The 24,427-nt window shown below is 46.9% G+C and overlaps 1 protein-coding gene across 2 annotated transcripts in view; it reads right to left on the bottom strand.

Annotated features, from left to right (window-relative positions):
* Positions 1 to 24,427, bottom strand: part of ACOXL (acyl-CoA oxidase like) — a 612,189-nt gene that overhangs the window by 283,493 nt on the left and 304,269 nt on the right. For both annotated transcript variants that reach the window (XM_073672763.1, XM_073672762.1), the window contains exon 11: positions 15,870 to 15,986. In XM_073672763.1, coding sequence (XP_073528864.1) covers positions 15,870 to 15,986 — 117 coding nt within the window. The remainder of the gene's footprint in view (positions 1 to 15,869; positions 15,987 to 24,427) is intronic.

Genomic DNA, 24,427 nt, shown 5'->3' with positions numbered 1-24,427 from the left:
AAATGGGGTTGGGACCATCAGTTGTGTTGTGCAGAAGTCAGGTGGATACATAGCTGATAGTCCTACTGAACAGACTGTTAGAATTTGTATTATGGCAAGAAAAAAGCAGCTAAGTAAAGAAAAAAGAGTGGCCATCATTACTTTAAGAAATGAAGGTCAGTCAGACGGAAAAATTGAGAAAACTTTGAAAGTGTCCCCAAGTGCAGTTGCAAAAACCATCAAGCGCTACAAAGAAACTGGCTCACATGAGGACTGCCCCAGGAAAGGAAGACCAAGAGTCACCTCTGCTTCTGAGGATAAGTTTATCCGAGTCATCAGCCTCAGAAATCGCAGGTTAACAGCAGCTCAAATTAGAGACCAGGTCAATGCCACACAGAGTTCTAGCAGCAGACACATCTCTTCAACAACTGTTAAGAGGAGACTTTGTGCAGCAGGCCTTCATGGTAAAATAGCTGCTAGGAAACCACAGCTAAGGACAGGCAACAAGCAGAAGAGACTTGTTTGGGCTAAAGAACACAAGGAATGGACATTAGACCAGTGGAAATCTGTGCTTTGGTCTGATGAGTACAAATTTGAGATCTTTGGTTCCAACCACCGTGTCTTTGTGCGACGCAGAAAAGGTGAACGGATGGACTCTACATGCCTGGTTCCCACCGTGAAGCATGGAGGAGGAGGTTTGATGGTGTGGGAGTGCTTTGCTGGTGACACTGTTGGGTATTTATTCAAAATTGAAGGCATACTGAACCAGCATGGCTACCACAGCATCTTGCAGTGGCATGCTATTCCATCCGGTTTGCGTTTAGTTGGACCATCATTTATTTTTCAACAGGACAATGACCCCAAACACACCTCCAGGCTGTGTAAGGGCTATTTGACCAAGAAGGAGAGTGATGGGGTGCTACGCCAGATGACCTGGCCTCCACAGTCACTAGACCTGAACCCAATCGAGATGGTTTGGGGTGAGCTGGACCGCAGAGTGAAGGCAAAAGGGCCAACAAGTGCTAAGCATCTCTGGGTACCCCTTCAAGATTGCTGGAAGACCATTTCCGGTGACTACCTCTTGAAGCTCATCAAGAGAATGCCAAGAGTATGCAAAGCAGTCATCAAAGCAAAAGGTGGCTACTTTGAAGAACCTAGAATATAAGACATATTTTTAGTTGTTTCACACTTTTTTGTTAAGTATATAATTCCACATGTGTTAATTCATAGTTTTGATGCCTTCAGTGTGAATGTACAATTTTCATAGTCATGAAAATACAGAAAAATCTTTAAATGAGAAGGTGTGTCCAAACTTTTGGTCTGTACTGTACATATATTGTATAATGCTGCCTTGATATACTAAATAGGATAAATAATAATACATGGACTGGTCGCCTGCCAGTATGTGTACAGTCCTGACGGAGGCTATTAAGTGCATGGTTGGTCTGAACCTGAGACTATCATTTTAGCTTTCTGAGAACTGGGGTATCCCTTGAAATGGAGCAAAATAAGAAGGGAAAGGTGGGTGAGAGGTTTCCACTTCTACATTGATGAAATAATGTCGTGACAAATTCCATGAAACAGTGGGTGGTGATGAATAAAAATGCAACTATGTTTCTCATGTAACCAATGGTCGCTATCGCTAAAATAGAATATTAGAGAGAACTATTAGTCAAAATGTAAGAAACAATAAGATAATTATACGAATATAAGTCCTTTGGAATACTTAAGTTGACTTAATGTGAAGAAAATGCTAGATGAAATCCTATAATGGAAGTTGTAACCTCTTGTGTGAAATAATATTTTATTAAAGAGGTTTTGCCACAAACAAAGAACATTTTAATTAATAGATCTTGGAATGATAATAATTTCCACAATTTGATGTGTTTAAATAACATTTCCCTGTGCTGAGATAATGTTATAAATGTGCCCCTGTGTAATGGCTGTGTACTGTGTAATGGCTGTGTCTGACCATGCAGGAACATGGTCTGATCATACCACAGCTCCAGTTCAGGGGAGGAAGCAAGAGAGTATACAGACAGGACAGCAGGGGATCACAGCTGATTCCTTTTTGTCAGGTAAAACATGTTTTTAAACAGACAGGGAAATGTTTTACCTCACAAAAAGCAGCTTCTGCAATCCTGTGCTGTCCTGTCTATATATTCTTACATCCTCGCGTGTCCAGGAGCTGTGCTTCCAGCAAACTCAGACACAGCCATTACACAGTACACACCAGGGGCACATTTACAAGATTATCTCATTACTTTTAAAGGGATCCTGTCACCAGAAAAAAACACTATTAACCTGCAAATATGGGGTTAATCTGGAGGTTAATAGCACTATTAACCTGCTGGTGCCCACACGTCACCGAATGCTGGAGGGAGAAAATGACCATCAGTGTTCTGGTTTCAGTCACAGGGGCGGTGCCAGCGCTGATTCAGTCACCACTCCGAGTATACAGTGCGGCAGCTGTAACCACGGCCCCAGCCCTGACTGACAGTGGCGCCGCCTCCGTTACTGAATCCAGAACACTGCCAGGGAGAATAAAGTTCATTTTCTCCTCACAGTACTCGAGTAAGTGCGAGCATGGGACAGGTTAACCCCTTTACGACGTGTACCGTAATAGTACGACACACATCGGATCCCCGTTTGGTGCGGGCTCCGGCGCTGAACCCACTCCTTTCTGGGCACATGACAGCTCATCTATACAGCTGACATGTGCCCTTAACAGCCGTGGGTGGAATCGCAATCCCACCGAGACTGTTAACTAGTTAAATGCCGCTGTCAATCTCCGATATGGTAAAACATACACTGCTCAAAAAAATAAAGGGAACATTCAAATAACACATCCTAGATCTGAATGAATGAAATATTCTCATTGAATACCTTGTTCTGTGCAAAGTTGAATGTGCTGACAACAAAATCACCCAAAAATCATCAATGGAAATCAAATTTATTAACCAATGGAGGCCTGGATTTGGAGTCACCCCCAAAATTAAAGTGGAAAAACACACTACAGGCTGATCCAACTTTGATGTAATGTCCTTAAAACAAGTCAAAATGAGGCTCAGTATTGTGTGTGGCCTCCACGTCCCTGTATGACCTCCCTACAATGCCTGGGCATGCTCCTGATGAGGTTGAGGATGGTCTCCTGTGGGATCTCCTCACAGACCTGGACTAAAGCATCCGCATCAGTCTGTGGTGCAAAGTGACGTTGGTGGATGGAGCAAGACATGATGTCCCAGATGTGCTCAATCGGATTCAGGTCTGGGGAACGGGAGGGCCAGTCCATAGCTTCAATGCCTTCATCTTGCAGGAACTGCTGACACACTCCAGCCACATGAGGTCTGGCATTGTCCTGCATTAGGAGGAACCCAGGGCCAACTGCACCAGCATATGGTCTCACAAGGGGTCTGAGGATCTCATCTCGGTACCTAATGGCAGTCAGGCTACCTCTGGCAAGCACATGGAGGGCTGTGCTAGCTGTTAGGCCATTATTCCACGATGCATGGGATAGAGGTTTTTGTAATGACTGCAGAGAGATGTTTGTAATGACACACAGATTTGCGATTTATAAAATTACTAGTTCATGTGTTTTTCCTCTTAGATAATGGGGTAAGGAAATATAATATTAAAGAAGCAGCACAGAGGCATAGAGTTGTCGCACATAGTGCAGTTTCATGCTTGTATACCAACCCAGAAGGCTACATGACTAGGCATGCTGAAATGCCATAGTAAGAATTAGATATGGCCTGGTTACATTTGGTGAATGTAAATCGCTCTGAGTGTGTAAATAACTTCATGCAGCAAGTTACAATTAACTTTAATAGAGACTACAAGGAATTTAGAGCTGTCTTTAAAAGGAATCTGTGACCAGATTTTTCTGCATAATCCGAGATAGCATAATGCAGAGACAGAGACCCTAATTCCAGCAATGAGTCACTTACCGCGCTGATTACTGAAGATTTATTAAAATCTGCTTTAGCAAAATCAAGAGCTAGCACAACATTTAGTATAAGTGTAATACAGAGGTGCGCATATACTGTACACCGCACAAATATAACATAGAATAAAACAAAATGTGTAGGAACACTGAAGTAAATAAATAGTAATACATGTAAAAATATAGCATACTTAATTTACATTTTTTGGATCAAAAAACGTGAAAGCCATATGTGCCACCAGGCCTCAAAATAGATGGGGCAGAGCAGGACCCCTGACTGGCTGTGCTTAACACCTGCATGTGGAAATCTGAGAAGATAAAGTGCAGAGGTGGGTGGGGAAGGGGCGCACTGAGTACAAGAAACTAAAGCAAAACCAAAATCACACCTCTTAGTAGAAGTGTAATTTACAGGTGTACATCCACACTGTGGCCATTAGCAAACAAATATAACCTAGAATAAAAACACTGCAGTATGTAAATACAGGTGCATCTCACTAAATTAGAATATCATCAAAAAGTTAATTTATTTCAGTTCTTCAATACAAAAAGTGAAACTCGTATATTATATAGAGTCATTACAGAGTGATCTATTTCATGTGTTTATTTCTGATAATGTTGATGACTATGGCTTACAGCCAATGAAAACACAAAAGTCATTATCTCAGTAAATTAGAATACTTTATAACAACAGCTTGAAAAATGTTTTTAAAATCTGAAATGTTGGCCTACTGAAATGTATGTTCAGTAAATACACTCAATACTTGGCCGGGGCTCCTTTCGCATCAATTACTCCATCAATGCGGCAATGTGGCATGGAGGCGATCAGCCTGTGGCACTGCTGAGGTGTTATGGAAGCCCAGGTTGCTTTGATAGCAGCCTTCAGCTCATCTGCATTGTTGGGTCTGGTGTCTCATCTTCCTCTTGACAATAACCCATAGATTCTCTATAATAGATTCTCTATGGGGTTAAGGTCAGGCGAGTTTGCTGGCCAATCAAGCACAGTGATACTGCTGTTTATAAACCAGGTATTGGTACTTTTGGCAGTGTGGACAGGTGCCAAGTCCTGCTGGAGAATGACATTTCTCTCTCCAAAAAGCTTGTCGGCAGAGGGAAGCATGAAGTACTCTAAAATTTCCTGGTAGACGGCTGCACTGACTTTGATCTTGATAAAACACAGTGGACCTACACCAGCAGATGACATGGCTCCCCAAACCATCAGTGATTGTGGAAACTTCACACTAGACCTCAAGCAGCTTGGATTGTGGCCTCTCCACTCTTCCTCCAGACTCAGGGACCTTGACTTACAAATTAAAATTGGAACTCTGGGACCTTGTGGAGTGTGTCAATGACTGCCATCTGGACATCTGTCAAGTCAGCAGTCTTCCCTATGATTGTAGAGCCTACTGAAACAGACTAAGGGACCTTTTTTAAACACTTAGGAAGCCTTTGCAGGTGTTTTTTGTTAATTATTCTAATTTACTGAAATAATGACTTTGTAATGTTTGTAATGACTCTATATAATATATGAGTTTCACTTTAAGTATTGAAGAACTGAAATGAATTAACTTTTTGATGATATTCTAATTTAGTGAGATGCACCTGTAGATAGTAACACATGTAAAAAAATAGGGTATTGAGCTAACATTTTTTTTATAAAAAAAAAAAAGCATAGAAGCCATCCCACCACGACAAGGGTTCATATTGTCATGGTGAAATGGTTTTAAGCTTTTTTTTTTTTTATAAAAAAAGTAGCTTTTTTCATGATTTTTACATGAGTTACTGTTTGTCTAAAATCTGCTTTGTTTTATCAGCAGATCAGATTATCACTAAAAAACTAGTAAACTGCTGCAATGTAGACCTTGATATTCATGAACTCTATATAACCCATCACTGATTGGCAGCTTTCTGCCTATGCACAGTGTACACAGAAAGCTGCCAATCAGTGGTGTGGGCGAGTTATACAAAGCTCAGCATTCAGAGAACTCCTAGATCTGCAGCAGGGAAAACTGTGATTCCATCAAAATTGCAGTAAGCAGCCCAGTAAGTGACCTAAGTGACAAATTGTTGGAATCAGGATCGCTGCCCTTACATTATGCTGTTGTCAGATGGGATAGAAAAAAAAACGGTTGCACATTCCCTTTAACACTTTTTGCAGATTTGTCTCATTTTATACTTTAGATGCATCTTGGGAATAAAAATAATAGTTATAAATATTTACAGAAATTGCCTAAGTCCATATTTTACAATTTGTTCACAATATTTTGGAAAGACCATTGTTCAATCAACAAGAAATAGACACCTAAGGCTCAGCTGATGAAGGGGCTGTGACACTGTTGCTAACATGTCGGCCTGTTCACGGATTACTCAGGCTCCTTGTGTCTGGTACCATGGCTAAGTACGCTTCATTCTGATGATTGCCGGGTTCCTGGGACTGAAGCTCCAGTGGATAAACACTGAGGGCCCATCCCAACGAGAATCAATCAATGTTTCTGACGTGCCCCTGGGCCTTCTGTGTCGTGCGGCATCGCGTGCACGGGGGCTTACCCGGAGCCGGATCAGATGGGGGTAGTAGTCTCGTGGCGGTGACCCGGTCCGTGCCCAGGGAGTCAAACTAAGTGGCGAGTCTACTAGCAGTAGATGTTGGATGACTACGCCACCCGTTGAATGCAGCTTTGGAGCTGCCGCTGCAGGGCAGACCGCTGAGGCCGGTGGAAGGATGGTGCAGCGGGGATGGTGTAACCCCCAACGGGAGGGGTATGGCCTCAGGGCAGCCGACGTGGATGATGGGGGTAGCAGGAACCACTCAGAGACGATGTGTGTAGTTCAGGGTCTTTACTGGTGACAAAGATAGACCCTCCCGGAGTACTTGCTAGCGATCGGGGCCTGGTCAGTCCTTGAGCAGATGGGATCTCCCCTGGCCAGGCGGAGTTGTAGGCCTTCCCAGCTAACTGTACTCTTCTGGCTACCTTGCTAGAGGCGGGTAAAAGTAGCCCACGTCCCTGAGTGTACCGTGTGGTGCTCACCCGTATGGCCGGTGACTCGGGGCCTTCTAATGGCTTCCGCTCCACGATGGCGGTGCTGGTCCCACGCGTGTGACCGTGCCTTCGGGTTTCTGGGCCAGAGGACCTGCAATCCCCTGCCGGTCGGTTTCTGCTGCTGGGTAAGGATTAGTCCCCACAGCCTCGGACTCCGGGTCCGGTGATAACTTCTCAGTCAGGGCGAGCTCTGCAGCTGCCAGCCCCTGACTCCTTGTAGCACTGCTCCCACAGAGCTCCTGTTGTTTCTTCCTATGCTGCTTCTCTTCTCTACTCTTGTTCTCTCTCTCTCTCTACCCTGCCTCAGCCCCAGGTTTATATAGGGGAAGTTCTTCCCCTCCCAGGACTGGGCAGGAGGTGTGGCATGCATAAGATCCCTGACCAAGAGACCTCCCACCTGCTCTCAGACATAATATTGCTATTATTGTGGAGACCAGACCCCTGGGGTGCCACATTCCCCCCTAGTGAAATTTAGTACTCCGGGACTAAACATATTTTACAAAAACATAACAGGGTATAACAACAACAATAAAATACGATAAGGAAACACATAAAGATGGTCACGGTGTGTCCGCAACCGGGTGCAGTCTTTGAAGAAAACAAAGGTGTCCATTTCACCAAAACAGGGAGACGTAACCAGGTAGGGGTCTGTCCTGCCCCGAGTCCTTAACAGTCTTTAGTCTGTCCTGGGTTACGCTCCAACTATACACAAAGGATTCCCGGTAAATCCACCAAAGACTCCTGTAAATAACTAGAAACACAAAATTATACACAAGCAACAATAACAGATAAACATTAATAAAATAACTTAAACACTTAGATCCTCCACCGTACGGGCAGCTGGCCTCTAGTGACCCTAGTGGACCTACGAAGCTGGTTGACTGGTCCTGAGCTACAGGGTATAGGAGCTGTCAAGGGTAAACTGGGCAGCCGTCTACAGACCCTTTGGCTCACTAGGGGTATGGCAGGCTCACTATAAGCAGAGGGTTGATCCTCCTGGTCTGCTTGTGTGGAGTCTTCTGCCTCCTGGACCGGCTGTTCTTCCAGCTCTACCGGTTGCTCTGTAAGTACTTGGGATTCTGGTTGGAGGAACGTGAGGACGGGTACCACAACTGCACCATTGACTTGAGTCCAGGACCGAGGAAAGTCTCCGAGCACAGTACTAACCATATCTTTCCCTTCCTCTACGGGTCGAGGGTCTTCTTGTTCCTCTTCAGGGTTCCGTAGCTGTTCGGGACACTTCTTCAGGTGATCCCGGGATACAATGGTTGTGGTTTCCCCTCCGTCTTTGCTGATGGTACAGACCTTCGGGTTGTCGTGGCTTGAGGGCAGTACGGTGTACGGGTCCTTCTCCCACTGGTCGTCCAACTTATGGAGCCGTCTTTTCCTCTTCAAGACCTGCTCTCCGGGCACCAGGGGAACAGCGGGAGCATACTGGTTGTAAGTTTTCTCTTGTCTTTCCCTAGCTTGACAGAGACTACGCTCCACGCTCTCCTGTACTTTCCGGTACTGCTGCTGCCTCTCTATGTCCCAGTCTGCTTCTGGTGAAGTGTCCTCGGGTGTCAGGACTCCCATCTCCAGGTCAACAGGTAGCTTACCAGGTCTTGCCCTCATTAGGTAAGCCGGGGTACAGTTGGTGGAACCTACAGGGATGTGGTTGTATAGGTCCACCAGGTCGGGCAGCTTTTCAGGCCACAGACTACGTTCTTCCAGGGGCAATGTTTTCAGAAGATCTATCACCACCTGGTTCATTTTCTCACAAAGTCCATTAGTTTGCGGGTGATAGGGTGTTGTTCTAATCTTCCGGCAGCCATACAGGGTGCAGAACTCCTGGAAGACTTCCGCTTCAAAGGCAGGTCCCTGATCCGTCAACACTTGGTCCGGGTACCCGTGTGGACGGCAGAAATGCTGCTGGAAGGCTCTAGCTGCTGTTCGAGCTGTTAAGTCCTTGACGGGGACGACAACCAAGAACCGGGAGTAGTGATCCACGATGGTTAGTGCGTAGACGTAGCCACTTCTGCTTGGGGTCAGTTTTACATGATCCAAGGCTACCAGTTCCAACGGCTGCCGGGTGACGATGGACTGCAGGGGAGTCTTCTGGCTGGCACGGTCCTTCCTTCTTAGGTTGCACGGGCCACAGTCTCTGCACCACCTCTCGATGGTTCCTCTCATGCCCACCCAATGGAACCGCCCGCGCAGCAGGAACTCCAGCTTCTTCCATCCGAAGTGCCCAGCTCCGTCGTGGTATGCCTCCATCACCATAGCTGCGTCTCTTCTTGGCACCACTACTTGCCAGATTAATTCATGCGTCCGGGAGTTAACCATTCTGCGGCACAACTTCCCCTTGTAAAGGAACAGTCGACTCTTCTCAGCCCACAGTTGCTTGTCTTCCTCCGAAGCGTCTGGGTCAAGGCGTGTATCTGGCCGAGTCAGCATCTCCTTTACCAGTCGGACGGCAGGGTCACTGTCTTGTTTCTCCGCCCAGTTGTAATGAGGTAAAGGGTTGAACGTAGCGGATTTACTCCTTACACGGTGGGAATACTGGATAGTCCCATGACGGTGGAATGCGGGGAGTTCAACTTCTTCCAGTCCCTCTGAGTCTTCCCCTACGTCCGGTAGATTTGGCATCCTGGACAGGGCGTCCGCGTTGGTATTGGAGCGTCCTGCCCGGTATTTGATTGTAAACTCATAGTTGGACAAACGGGCCATCCATCTCTGCTCTAGGGCACCGAGTCTTGCTGTGTCCAGGTGTGTCAACGGGTTGTTATCCGTGTACACGGTGAACCGGGAAGAAGCGAGGTAGTGCTTAAAGCGTTCGGCGGTGACTGCCCACACCACTGCCAGGAACTCTAGCTTAAATGAGCTGTAATTTTCAGGGTTTCTTTCGGTGGGTCGCAGCTTTCGGCTGGCGTAAGCAATTACCCGTTCTTTCCCCTGCTGAATCTGGGACAGTACGGCTCCTAGCCCGATGTTACTGGCGTCGGTGTAGAGGATAAAGGGCTGGCTATAATCAGGGTATGCCAGGATTTCATCCCCCGTGAGGGCCATCTTCAGCTGGCGGAAGGACTCTTCTTCCAGCTTCTCCCATCTGAAGGGTGGCTTCTGGTTCTTGGCCTTCCTGGACTGGCCTATCAGGAGGTCCTGCATAGGAGCTGCCTTTCTGGTGAAACCGGGAATAAACCTTCGGTAGTAGCCTACCAACCCGAGGAACTGCCTCACTTCCTTTACGCTGGAGGGGCTTGGCCATTCCTTAATTGCGGTGATCTTATCAGGGTCGAGAGCCAATCAGTCAGCACTCACCACGTGTCCCAGGTACTGCACCTTTGGCTTCAGGAGGTGACACTTAGAGGGTTTCACCTTCAGGCCATAACTTGCCAGGGCTTCGAACACTTCCGCCAGGTGTTTCAGGTGGTCCTCATAAGTCTTGGAATATACGATGACATCGTCCAGGTACAGCAGGACCGTCTCGAAGTTTCTGTGTCCCAGACAGCACTCCATTAATCGTTGGAAGGTTCCTGGTGCATTTCAGAGTCCGAACGGCATACAAGTAAACTCGCTAAGTCCCATCGGGGTGGTGAATGCGGTCTTCTCCCGGTCCGCCTCTGCTACAGGAACCTGCCAGTACCCGCTAGTGAGATCCAAGGTAGAGAAGAAGTTAGCAGATTTTAAAGCAGCCAAAGACTCCTCTATCCTTGGTAAGGGGTACGCATCCTTGTGTGTGATTCGGTTGATTTTCCGGTAATCTACACACATTCTCATGGTGTTGTCTTTCTTTTTGACTAAGACTAGTGGGGCTGCCCAGGGGCTACAGCTATCCTTGATTACCCCAGCCTCCTTCATGTCTCTAAGCATCCCCTTGGCGTGTTGGTAGTGCGCAGGGGGTACGGGTCGATACCTCTCTTTTATGGGAGGATGGTCTCCCGTGGGGATGTGGTGTTCCACCCCCTTGACTCGCCCGAAGTCTAACGGGTGTTTACTAAACACTCTCTCGTACTCTTGAACCACCCGATAGACTCCCTGTTTCTGATGGGAGGGAGTGGAGCCAGTACCCAAATGTAGTTGCTGACACCAATCCTCTATTATTTTCTTAGAGACGTTACCTTCCTCCGGGTGAGATGGAGGCAAGGGTTCCACAGACTGTATAGAATTTTGGTTGATGGTGTATAATTTGGCTAGCGTGGCATACCGGGGTAGGTACACTTCCCTCTTCCCGATATTTATTATGCGAACGGGCACCCTCCCATGGCGTACATCAACCACCCCCCGGGCTGTCAAAATGGTGGGCCTACTGTCTGAATAGGCTGGTTCTACCATTGCTTGGTAATCTCTACCTCTCAGACCAATAGCTGCCCGACACCAAATCATCATTTCACTTTTCGGGGGCATGGCAATAGGGAAAGGGTCACACATTCTTACGCTACCAATCTCACCGCCGGAGAGTTCCACCTGTTGCCGTCGCATCAGTGCCCGGATCTCTTTCTGGAGCACTCTCTGCTTGCCGGAGCTGGCGTTCTTGGCAACCTGCTGTAAAATGAAAATCACCTCTGCAAGACAATTTTCAATCACATTAGTTCCTAGAGTTATCTTTGGGTGACTCTCACGCTTGTCAATGTCTACAATGATCAGTCCCTGTGCTGCCAGTTCGACTCTACCGATTTTAATGGTCACCTCTTTGAATCCGATCTGTGGCACGGGTTGACCATTGCTGGCAATGATACTCAAGTCGTCGTCAGGGTAGCGGGTTATATCCGAGTCATTCCAGTACTGCTTGAAGAGCACGTACGGGATGGTGGTGACCTGTGACCCGGTGTCAAGTAGGGCACTCATAGGAATGCCATCCAGTACCACAGGCAAGACTGGACGTCCTCCCACATATCTGTCGCGCCAGTTCGATGGGCCTGGTGATCTTTTTCCTGGGGGTTGGCCCTCTACCCCAGGTTGTGCCAGTTTAAAGGACAGTACCTTGCCATATGTCCGGGTTGATTGCAGCGGCGGCAGATGGGTTGTCCGTCCTCGTTGTATCGGTCGCTGGGTCTTCCTCTGGCCGGTGGGGTCCTCCTTGGTCGACGCCACGGGATGTCCTCCGGTCCGGATGCCAGCTGGATCTTCCCTGGAGTGGAAACCTGTAAAGACTGCACAGTTCGGGTTAGCGCAGCAACGCTTTTAGCTAGCTCTTGGACCTGATGGTGCAGGTCTGGAGCCGGGTCATTGTTCAAAGCCTGCGCATCAGCCCCCGCAGGCCCTGCCGACAAGGGCGCCGCCTCCTGGTGGTAAGTGATAGCTGGGCGCCTGTGGGTCACAACGCCACCCGGTGCCGGTTCTCGGAGCACCCGGATGGCTCTGTCCTTGAACTGTGCAAAGTCCAGATGAGGATCCTGTAAGGCTATGGCCCGCAACTGGGTTTGGTGGACATTGCAATATAGTCCCTCTATAAATTGTTCGGTCAACAGCCTGTCCTCGTTTCCCACGCTGTCGGGGTCGGTCTGCTTAATGGCTCTCAGGGCCTCTTGTAGGTTTAGTACATAGTCCCTTATACTCTCATGTGCTCGCTGCTTGCACCCATAGAATTTAAGCTTAATCTCGGCTGAGGTGCGGGTATCAAAGGTGTCCCTCAGCCGGGTTAGTATCCCTGCGACAGTCCTCCTCCCAGGTGGCCAGGACTTTACCTCCCTTTGGGCTGCCCCGGTTAGTTGGGCCACCAGGATGCTCACTTTTTGCTCCTCTGTGAGGGGGTACACCTGGAAGAGGCTATCCAGCTTTTCTTTAAAGTCATTCAGGGTATGTGACTCCCCTGAGTACTGGGGTAGCCAGGCTGCTCCCGGGATATAGGGCATGGTGAAAGGCATGACTGCAGCAGCGGTGGCGCTGGCGGGGGTTGAGGCAGTGAAGCTCTCCTCCGTATCCGACATCTTTCTCCCCCCTAGTGGACCGTGGCCTACCTTGCGATGATCCTCTTCCGTAGGCCGCGGCTCCGCAGTGGATCGTCAGGGTTGAGGACCTTCCGTCGCGCTCCTGTGACGTCGGCGTCTGCTGGGCTCCTTCCAGGACCTTACGCAACGTCCGGACGTGAGGCGGGGCTTCAGTTCTCGCGCGCCTTCGGAGTCCACGCCCCTCTTCTTCCCGCGCGGCGTCTTCAAGATGGCGTCCAACGGCGGGAAAACTCCACGGAAGGCGGGAAGAAGGCTGAAAATGGCGCCGGATGGCGGGAATCTTCACCGATGGCGGGAAGAAGGCTGAAGATGGCGCCGGATGGCGGGAATCTTCACCACTGGTAAGTTTGAACAGTCTTTTTCAGGCACGCAGTACCCGGTGGTTGCGGGCACGAAATCCTGCCGACTACGCCAAAAGTTGACGCGCCCCTGGGCCTTCTGTGTCGTGCGGCATCGCGTGCACGGGGGCTTACCCGGAGCCGGATCAGATGGGGGTAGTAGTCTCGTGGCGGTGATCCGGTCCGTGCCCAGGGAGTCAAACTAAGTGGCGAGTCTACTAGCAGTAGATGTTGGATGACTACGCCACCCGTTGAATGCAGCTTTGGAGCTGCCGCTGCAGGGCAGACCGCTGAGGCCGGTGGAAGGATGGTGCAGCGGGGATGGTGTAACCCCCAACGGGAGGGGTATGGCCTCAGGGCAGCCGACGTGGATGATGGGGGTAGCAGGAACCACTCAGAGACGATGCGTGTAGTTCAGGGTCTTTACTGGTGACAAAGATAGACCCTCCCGGAGTACTTGCTAGCGATCGGGGCCTGGTCAGTCCTTGAGCAGATGGGATCTCCCCTGGCCAGGCGGAGTTGTAGGCCTTCCCAGCTAACTGTACTCTTCTGGCTACCTTGCTAGAGGCGGGTAAAAGTAGCCCACGTCCCTGAGTGTACCGTGTGGTGCTCACCCGTATGGCCGGTGACTCGGGGCCTTCTAATGGCTTCCGCTCCACGATGGCGGTGCTGGTCCCACGCGTGTGACCGTGCCTTCGGGTTTCTGGGCCAGAGGACCTGCAATCCCCTGCCGGTCGGTTTCTGCTGCTGGGTAAGGATTAGTCCCCACAGCCTCGGACTCCGGGTCCGGTGATAACTTCTCAGTCAGGGCGAGCTCTGCAGCTGCCAGCCCCTGACTCCTTGTAGCACTGCTCCCACAGAGCTCCTGTTGTTTCTTCCTATGCTGCTTCTCTTCTCTACTCTTGTTCTCTCTCTCTCTCTACCCTGCCTCAGCCCCAGGTTTATATAGGGGAAGTTCTTCCCCTCCCAGGACTGGGCAGGAGGTGTGGCATGCATAAGATCCCTGACCAAGAGACCTCCCACCTGCTCTCAGACATAATATTGCTATTATTGTGGAGACCAGACCCCTGGGGTGCCACATTTCACTTACACAAATCCCATAAAATTGAACGGTGTAATGCTTACATTTATTTAAAATATTAATTCATTTTGAGGTGTATTAAACATCTTGGATGATGAAGGAATTTACATACTAACCATTCTTCTGCTAATGGGATATATTCAAGGTCAGACTAGTCCATCGGTATATTATAAGAGGATCCCCTAATGCACTCAGTCTCCATTCGTTTTCTCATAGATGTCCTGTTCACACAACGGTCAAACAGAACTGACATGCAGTCTTTTGGGCATACAAGTCTTTTTAAAAAATACATATAAAGTCATTATTTTTGTGCCTCTTTTCCCCTTTATGAGAACATGCAAGTCAGGAACACAGTGTGATTTCATTTAGGCATTTATTGCTACATTACCTAAAAAAAATAAAAGCAACTATTAACTGCTACGACACCATGGGGGCATCGCCTATCCTGCAGCATGTGGCTTTGTGCCGTTAGTGTCATTACTGAATGCACCATAACTTTTCTTAGTGACATTCTTTAGCTTACCACTCAAGGCAATACCATGATTTCTGCTGTGCAGTAGTGGTGTGACTTTGTGTCACTGCAGATATGTTTTAGGCAATGTGCCCACGATGCAGAAATGCTCCGGATTTTTCCTGAGCGTTTCTGCATCTCCCTGGCAGAAAAAACGCATGCGGATTGTACATGCGGATTGTACATGCGGATTGTACATGCGGATTGTACATGCGTTTTTCCTGCCAGGGACATGCGGATGTGAAGCGTTCTTCACATGCATTTCCGCATGCGGGTTGTCAAGCGCTTTCCAAGTGATTTTAGCATCAGTGCTTGTCAACTTGGTCACACTATATAAATCCATGCAACCGACATGGATTTATAAACTGTGACCTTAAAGAATGTTTAAAAATAAAAAAATAAATCTATACTTACCTTCCGTTGGCCCCCGCAGTCTTGCTTTGCTCCGTCCTGGCTTGCCAGCAGCTCGCGAACACTACACTGAAGGACCTGCCGTCACAAGACTATGACGTCAGCGCAGGTCCTTCAGTCCACCGCGATCTGCCGGCAAGGGAGGACAAGCGCAGCGGCGGCTATCAGAAGGTAAATATAATATTTATTTTTTATTTTATTCTTTTTTTTTTACAGGTTCTATGCTACCCGGGTCCGGAGGAGAGTCTCCTGTCCTCCACACCCGGGTACCATCCGCACATTGAAAAACATGAATTCCGCATCTACAGATGCAGTGATGCGGATTCCATGCGTTCCAATGCAAGTCAATGGCGGCAAAAACGCAGCACTTCCGCAAAATAATTGGTAGTGCTGCGTTTTTTCCGCAATGATAATCCGCAGCGGAAATTTCCGCAGCATGTGCACAGCACATGTGGATTATCATTGGGGAACATGGCAGACCTTCTACCAAGCGTTTTTTAAGCGTTTCTGCAGCGTTTTTGCCGCTGCGGAAACGCTTAAAAAACGCATCGTGGGCACACAGACTTAAGCTACTATTTCTTTCACTGACATATTTTAACTTTAATGCTTCTTTGATGTGAAAATAAAAACCTTTGCAGTACCTGCTTGTAAATGTTATGGCCAGTGCCGTGGCGAGATGTGGCATGAGTCGGAGATTCTGTGTTTGGTGATCAATTATTTTCACTTCATCTTTGTCTTTGGGGCCAAACTGTCTTCGGCTTAAAAACAAAAACAAACAAAAAAGAACAATAATTAAGCTTTTATATTGAATATGCAGTACAATATCAGCATTATTTAGCATGAAAAGCTGACATTTGTTATGTATGTTATTTTATTAAACTAATGCAAATTTTTAAATCACAGAAGCTGGTGAGTACAAAAATGACACTTCTTATTTAGTGTCTTCAGACATAAGCTATGCAAATATACAGCCAAAAAGCTATCAAAGACTAGTGACTGTCTTGATTAAGGGGAGTCTGTAGGCACAACATTGTTCAAACCAAGCAGAGGCGCTCAGTGCACCCTTAGCATGATGGAACAGCTCAGTGCATCTTCAGAACTACTTGTTTTCCATCCATCTCTGACTTCCTCTTCCTTGATTGACAGCTTTGGCTTTATATGAGCCAAGATGGGTAGAGAAAGTTGGAAAAAAAAAGTAAGTGTGCACTGAGAGCCTGTGCTTGGTTTGAACAGTCATTTTGTGCTTATACGGTCGCTTTAAGCAATCAGTGCCATGCCCCAACACAAATCATCTGCACGTGCACATGTTTGAATGCCTCAAGGGCACTAATAGGCACTTACATTTCCAATAGTTTTGCCACACCATATAGCAAAAAGTTAGTATGCCAAATGTAATGGTTGTGAGCCAGTAAACAACAAATGCTATGCAAACTATGATTAAGGGCTAGACTGTGACATACCATAATAAACCCCAGAATTGTAGAAACCATTCCTGCATTAGGCTGTGTGCACACGATGCGTTTTTAATGCGTTTCTGCAGCGTTTTTGCAGCTGCGGAAATGCTGCAGAAACGCATTAAAAACGCATGGTAGGAGGGCAGCAATGTTCCCCAATGATAATCCGCATGCTGTGCACATGCTGCGGAAATTTCCGCTGCGGATTATCATTGCGGGAAAAAAACACAGCACTACCAATTATTTTGCGGAAGTGCTGCGTCTTCGCCACCATTGACTTGCATTAGACCGCATGGATTACGCATCACTGTATATGTAGATGCGTAATCCAAGCGTTCTAATGTGCGGATGGTACCCGGGTGAAGATGAGAGGAGAGTCTCATCCACACCCAGGTACCATTAAAAAATCTGTAAAAAAAAAGAATAAAATAAAAAATAAATGTATACTTACCTTCTGGCGGCCTGCGCTGCGCTCTTACTTGCTTCCCGGCACTTCTCAGTGGATTGAAGGACCTGCGCTGACGTCAGAGTCATGTGATGGGTCACGCGACGCTGACGTCGGCAGGTCTTTCAAACCACTGCTGCCGGCAACCGGGACGGTGAAGCAAGACAGCGCGGGCCATTGGAGGGTAAGTATATATTTATTTTTTTATTTTTAACCACTCTCTCGGGTCACACTATATAAATCCATGCCTTTTGCATGGATTTATATAGTGTGACCTAGTTGTCACAAGCACTTTCCAAGTGATGATAATCGCTTGGAAAGCGCTTGTCAATCCGCATGCGGAAATGTCATTGAATAACGCTCCATTTCCGCATGTCCCTGGCAGGAAAACGTATGTACAATCCGCATGTACAATCCACATGCGTTTTTTTCTGCCAGGGAGATGCAGAAACGCTCAGGAAAAAATCCTGAGCATTTCTGCATCGTGGTCACATAGCCTTAAAGGGAATCTGTCACCCCCTGGGAGATATCAGACCACTACTATGGTCATACAGGGTATAGAAAAGTAAATCTATACATACCTGTATGGCCCATAGCAGAGGTCTGATTGCAGAGAAATCTGTTTTTATAAACTCCATTTTTCACAGGCTTGGCGTCCCCTGGACGCCAAGAAATCCCCACCTATGTGCTTATTATTCCCCCAAATCCCCGCCTGTATGCTTAATTATCATAATCCCCCCCTTCCCTGCACATCACAGGGCCCTGTGACGTGCACTGTGCTCCTTGACTTCGCGGGCATGCGCAAAGCACTGCTCACATGGAGCGCGCTTTGCTTCATCCCGGCCCCGTCTACCTGTGCTCTGCGCCACAGGTTTCTTATTGCTCAGGCGCCGGGAAGTAACAGTGACTCCCCGGCACCTGCACAATAAAAACCTATGACGCAGTGCACAGGCAGACGGGGCCGGGATGAAGCAAAGCGCGCTCTATGTGAGCAGCGCTTTGCGCATGCCTGGGAAGTCAGGGAGCACAGTGCACGTCACAGGGCCCTGTGACCTGCAGAGGAAGGGGGAATATGATAATTAAGCATATAGGCGGGGATTAAGGCGTATAATAAGTACATAGGCGGGGATTTCTTGGCGTCCCCTGGACGCCAAGCCTGTGAAAAACGGAGTTTATAAAAACAGATTTCTCTTAAATCAGACCTCTGCTATGGGCCATACAGGTATGTATAGATATACTTTTCTATACCCTGTGTGCCCATAGTAGTGGTCTGATATCTCCAAAGTGGTGACAGAATCCCTTTAAAGACAAGGAAAATTATGGTTCTGATGTTCAGGGCAACATTTCTCTCTAGTATTATCTTCTACAAAACTTTAGAACAATCAGATGAGCTTTACAGAAAACATCCATTTTCCCCAGTAGAAGCCAATCAAATGTTACTACTCTCCTCAAAACACACACAATAAAGTTATCATATAAATATTATTAAGTCCAACACATGGCATAGATGTACAAAAGTTTGTTAAATAAAGATCAACATCAAAAGCATATACACTGCTCAAAAAAATAAAGGGAACACTTAAACAACACAATGTAACTCCAAGTCAATAACACTTCTATGAAATCTACCTGTCCAGTTACGAAGCAACACTGATTGTGAATCAATTTCTCCTGCTGTTGTGCAAATGGGACACACAACAGGTAGAAATGATCGGCAATTAGCAAGATGCCCCTTATAAAGGAGAGGTTCTGCAGGTGGTGACCACAGACCATTTCTCTATTCTCATCCTTTTTGGCTGTTGTTTTGGTCACTTTTGCATTTTGCCATTGCTCTCATCCCTAGAGGTACAGTAGCATGAGGCGGTGTCTACAGTACAACCCACAGACGTTGCTCAGGTAGTGCAGCTCATTCAGGATGGCACATCAATGCGAGCTGTGGCAAGAAGGGTAAGTGTGTCTGTCAGCACAGTGTTCAGAGCATGGAGTAGATAGCAGGAGACAGGCCAGAACACCAGGAAACGTGGAGGGGGCCATAGGAGGGCAAAAACACAGCAGCAGGACCGCCACCTCCTCCTTTGTGCAAGGAGGAACAGGAGGAGCAGTGCCAGAGCCCTGCAAAATGACCTCCAGCAGGCCACTAACATCCATGTATCTGCTCAAACTGTCAGAAACAGACTCAATGAGGGTGATATGATGTCACGCAAGGTGTGGGAAAGACTTAGTGCAACACAGAGGGAAGAGGGAAAGGGAGCCCAGACACTAGGGAAAAGGGGAGTGGATAACCTCCTAGTCTGGTCTAGTGCCACCCTGTCTCACCTACCATACCTATATTGGCTCTTCACCAATCGTCGCACGCGTGCCTCGCCCTGACTTTCCCTGGCGTATGACTAAGGCTAGAGAAAGGAGGAGATGAGCACTAGTCGATCTCCACTAAACTCTATAAACAACAAGAGTAGGCAAACAGGGGGAATTGCTTAGCTTTAGACTACTCCAGACAAATGCTCACACGGCCTCAAGCTCCAGAGAGGACGAAGTACTGCTCTTTCTAAAGCCTCACAAGTAGTAATGAATATCGCCGGCACCTCCCTCTCAGACACACCAGGTATTTATATACCCAGGCCAGGGAGCTATTTAGCCAGAGGGAGGTAGAGACAGCCAGCCTCTAAGAAGAAGTCTGTAATGCCAAACGTAGAGATCTCCTGCAACCAACTGCAGGGCGACTGTCTGTCACCTCTGACACACCCGTGACATATGAGGGACATATAAGTGGGTTTTGTGCTTATAGCCAAACACCATGCAGGGCGACTGGAATTTGCCAGAGAACACCAAGATTGGCAGATTCGACAATGGCTCCCTGTGCTCTTCACGGATGAGAGCAGGTTTAGACTGAGCACATGTGACAGAAGTGACAGAGCCTGGAGACGTCATGGAGAATGTTCTGCTGCCTGCAACATCCTCCAGCATGACCGGTTTGGCAGTTGGTCAGTATTGGTGTAAGGAGGCATTTCTGTGGAGGGCCACACAGCCCCACTTGTGCTAGCCAAAGGTACCAGGATGAGATCCTCAGACCCATTGTGAGACCATATGCAGGTGCTGTGGGCCCTGCGTTCCTTCTGATGCATAACAATGCTAGGCTTCATGTGGCTGAAGTGTGTCAACAGTTCCTGCATGCTGAAGGCATTGAAGCTATGGACTGGCTCGCCCGTTCCCCAAACCTGAATCCAATTGAGAACATCTGGGACATCAGGTCTCGTTCCATCCACCAACTCCACTTTGCACCACAGACTGTCCAGGAGTTGACTGATGCTTTAATCCAGGTCTGGGAGGAGATCCCTCAGGAGAACATCAGCCACCTCATCAGAAACATGCCCAGGCATTGTAGGGAGGTCATACAGGCACGTGGAGGCCACACACACTATTGAGCATCATTTCCTTGTCTTGAGTCATTTCCACTGAAGTTGGATCAGCCTGTAATTTGATTTTCCTCTTTGATTTTGAGTATCATTCCAAATCAAGACCTCCATGGGATATACATTTTTATTTACATTGTTAATTTTTATGTTTTATTGTTCTCAATGCATTCCACTAAGTAATGAGTAATGAATAAACATTTGCAACTGGAATATTTCACTTATATCTGGGATGTGGTATTTTCATGTTCCCTTTATTTTTTTGAGCAGTGTATATTCTGACAATTTGGGGTCAATTAGCTACATCTAGATAGATGGTGGTCTTGGTGATGATAATGAGGATGGAAACCACAGGTCCTGATGCATCCTATCATTTCCAAGACTGTAAGCAATGTTAGTTAGACCATGGCTATTTGCCAACTTTTGCAACGTGGTCAAAGAAAGCATTGTGTTGTAACAGCTTGTGGGTCACAACAGTATGCATTTACTTTCATTATGGTGATGCAGCAGGAGCATATCGCAATCTTTGTCCATGCAATATGTTTCTCAGCCAAAGTTGCCATACACTGTGTGCACAATAATTAGGCAAGGGATTATTTGGATCATATCATCATTTTATTATGCATTATGAAATTATGCATATTTCTAACTCCAAGCTGGATAAACTTGAATGCTAATTAGATGACGCATATCAGGTGATGGGTATTTGTGTAATGAGAGAGGGTGAGGCCTATTGATATCAGCACCCTTTGTCAAGGTGTGCAGAATAGTTACACAGATAATAATTTAACGGAATCTGAAAAGTCAAAAATTGTTACAAGTCTTACAGAGGAATGCAGCACTCTTGAACTTGCTAAGATATTGAGACGTGATCACAGAAACATCAAGAGTTATGTTGGAAATAGTCAACATGGTCGCAAAAAACGCTCTGAGATAAAAAGACGCACATTAACTGCCAAAGATTTGAGAAGAATAAACATGAAGTGACCAGGAACTCATTATCCTCCAGTGCTGTCTTATTCCAGAACTTTAACCTCCTGTCACTGCTGTGTCAGGTTTGACGGACAGTCATTCTGGATCAGGCTGTAGAAGGTCACTTCACTTGGCCTTGCAGACACCTTCTTGACTCTTCATCATTCCTCCCTCTCTAGGACTCTAGGACCCAGCGGTAATCTCCACCTTCTGCTGCTAATTGACACACCCTTGCTGGATCTTTAAATACACTCGGTTTATCCAAAGAGTTGCTGGTAATAGAGTTAATTCCTCTGTTCAGGTCTGGAGTTCTGGCAGTTGGCTGGATTCTCCTTGAAGTTCCTTTGTGGATTGTGGTAATCTCTCTGGTGTCTTCTCAAAGCTAAGCGTATCCTCTTGCATGTTTCCCTTGCTTGTCTTTAGTTGCAGTGGGGCTGACTAGTGCTCACCCCTCCCCCTCCCTAACTAGGGACTAGCTCTAGGGTCAGGCAGGGCTAAGGTATCCTACTCGGCGATAAATGCGGAACCTACAGTGCTAGCCACAAGTATTGGCACCCCTGCAATTCTGTCAGATAATACTCAGTTTCTTCCTGAAAATGATTGCAATCACAAATTCTTTGGTATTATTCTCTTCATTTAATTTGTTTACAAGGAAAAAACACAAAAGAGAATGAAGCAAAAATCAAATCATTGATCATTTCACACAAAACTCCAAAAATGGGCCAGACAAAAGTATTGGCACCCTCAGCCTAATACTTGGTTGCACAACCTTTAGCCAAAATAACTGCGAACAACCGCTTCCGGTAACCATCAATGAGTTTCTTACAATGCTCTGCTGGAATTGTAGACCATTCTTCTTTGGCAAACTGCTCCAGGTCCCTGATATTTGAAGGGAGCCATCTCCAAACTGCCATTTTGAGATCTCTCCACAGGTGTTCTATGGGATTCAGGTCTGGACTCATTGCTGGCCACCTTAGAAGTCTCCAGTGCTTTCTCTCAAACCATTTTATAGTGCTTTTGGAAGTGTGTTTTGGGTCATTGTCCTGCTGGAAGACCCATGACCTCTGAGGGAGACCCAGCTTTCTCACACTGGGCCCTACATTATGCTGCAAAATTTGTTGGTAGTCTACAGACTTCATAATGCCATGCACACGGTCAAGCAGTCCAGTGCCAGAGGCAGCAAAGCAACCCCAAAACATCAGGGAACCTCCGCCATGTTTGACTGTAGGGACCGTGTTCTTTTCTTTGAATGCCTCTTTTTTTTTTTCCTGTACACTCTATGTTGATGCTTTTTCCCAAAAAGCTCTACTTTTGTCTCATCTGACCAGAGAACATTCTTCCAAAACGTTTTAGGCTTTCTCAGGTAAGTTTTGGCAAACTCCAGCCTGGCTTTTTTATGTCTCGGGGTAAGAAGTGGGGTCTTCCTGGGTATCCTACCATACAGTCCCTTTTCATTCAGACGCCGATGGATAGTACGGGTTGACACTGTTGTACCCTCGGACTGCAGGGCAGCTTGAACTTGTTTGGATGTTAGTCGAGGTTCTTTATCCACCATCCGCACAATCTTGCGTTGAAATCTCTCATCAATTTTTCTTTTCTGTCCACATCTAGGGAGGTTAGCCACAGTGCCATGGGCTTTAAACTTCTTGATGACACTGCGCACGGAAGACACAGGAACATTCAGGTCTTTGGAGATGGACTTGTAGCCTTGAGATTGCTCATGCTTCCTCACAATTTGGTTTCTCAAGTCCTCAGACAGTTCTTTGGTCTTCTTTCTTTTCTCAATGCTCAATGTGGTACACACAAGGACACAGGACAGAGGTTGAGTCAACTTTAATTCATGTTAACTGGCTGCAAGTGTGATTTAGTTATTGCCAACACCTGTTAGGTGCCACAGGTAAGTTACAGGTGCTGTTAATTACACGAATTAGAGAAGCATCACATGATTTTTCAAACAGTGCCAATACTTTTGTCCACCCCCTTTTTTAGGTTTGGTGTGGAATTACATCCAATTTGGCTTTAGGACAATTCTTTTTGTGTTTTCATTGAAGACAAATTAAATGAAGATAATAATACCAAAGAATTTGTGATTGCAATCATTTTCAGGCCAATACTTTTGGCCAGCACTGTATTTAGGAACGATAGGGGAGTCAGGGTGTTGTTAGATCTGCTGAGGGGTCTCCACTACCCCTTTCCCTAGTTGCTGGGCTTCCCCAATTTTCCCACCATCGTGGGTTCTTCCCATACCAAGCATGACGTTATTAACAGCCACTCTCAAGTGAAAGCAAAAATAGGCTAGACCCTTTCTTGGACCAGCACTCCTCCCATTTGGCACAGGTGATTTTAAATAGCAAGAGACTGCACAGAGGGTGTAGCCTATTTTTGCTCTCACTTGAGAGCTTGAGGAAGGTGAGTTTCAATGCTCCTTTCATGTGGTGTTGGTGCAGTGTGTCGGCTATTGTTGCTGTGGTTTTGTGCTTGTGGGGCGGCACGGTCTGGAGTCATGAGGACTCAGTCTTGCACCATGGGTCCTGTGAGTCAGCAGGCCGCCCGCCCTGCTAGTATACTGACATTGAAGAGGTGGTTGGCGCACGGCGCCGCTTCTTTAAGGCAAGAAATGTTAGGACCCACTAAGATGTTTGCCATGACGTGGCAGTGGGCTTCATACAGTCTGATCAGAATGTTAAACTAAGAACTTCATGTTCAGTTACATATATTTTTGCTGAGAGGCATTAGATCAATTGTATAATTTTTTGGAGGTGCGATCCATGCTCTTTTTTTGTATGTCACATTTTACATATTCTAGAACTCAACAGTGTGGAAGGTAATACTAATAGAGATGAGAGATTCTGCCAACATTCAAATTTGGAAGATTCACTCAAATTTGGTGGGGAAATTACTATTGTATCTAATTTATT

Source organism: Phyllobates terribilis, unplaced genomic scaffold (assembly GCF_046119375.1).
Source record: "Phyllobates terribilis strain yellow unplaced genomic scaffold, ASM4611937v1 Scaffold_3__8_contigs__length_932513732, whole genome shotgun sequence".
In the NCBI taxonomy this organism is placed as follows: Eukaryota; Metazoa; Chordata; class Amphibia; order Anura; family Dendrobatidae; genus Phyllobates; species Phyllobates terribilis.
Note: the sequence above shows the minus strand (reverse complement) of the source record. Positions and strands in the feature narration are given on the sequence as shown.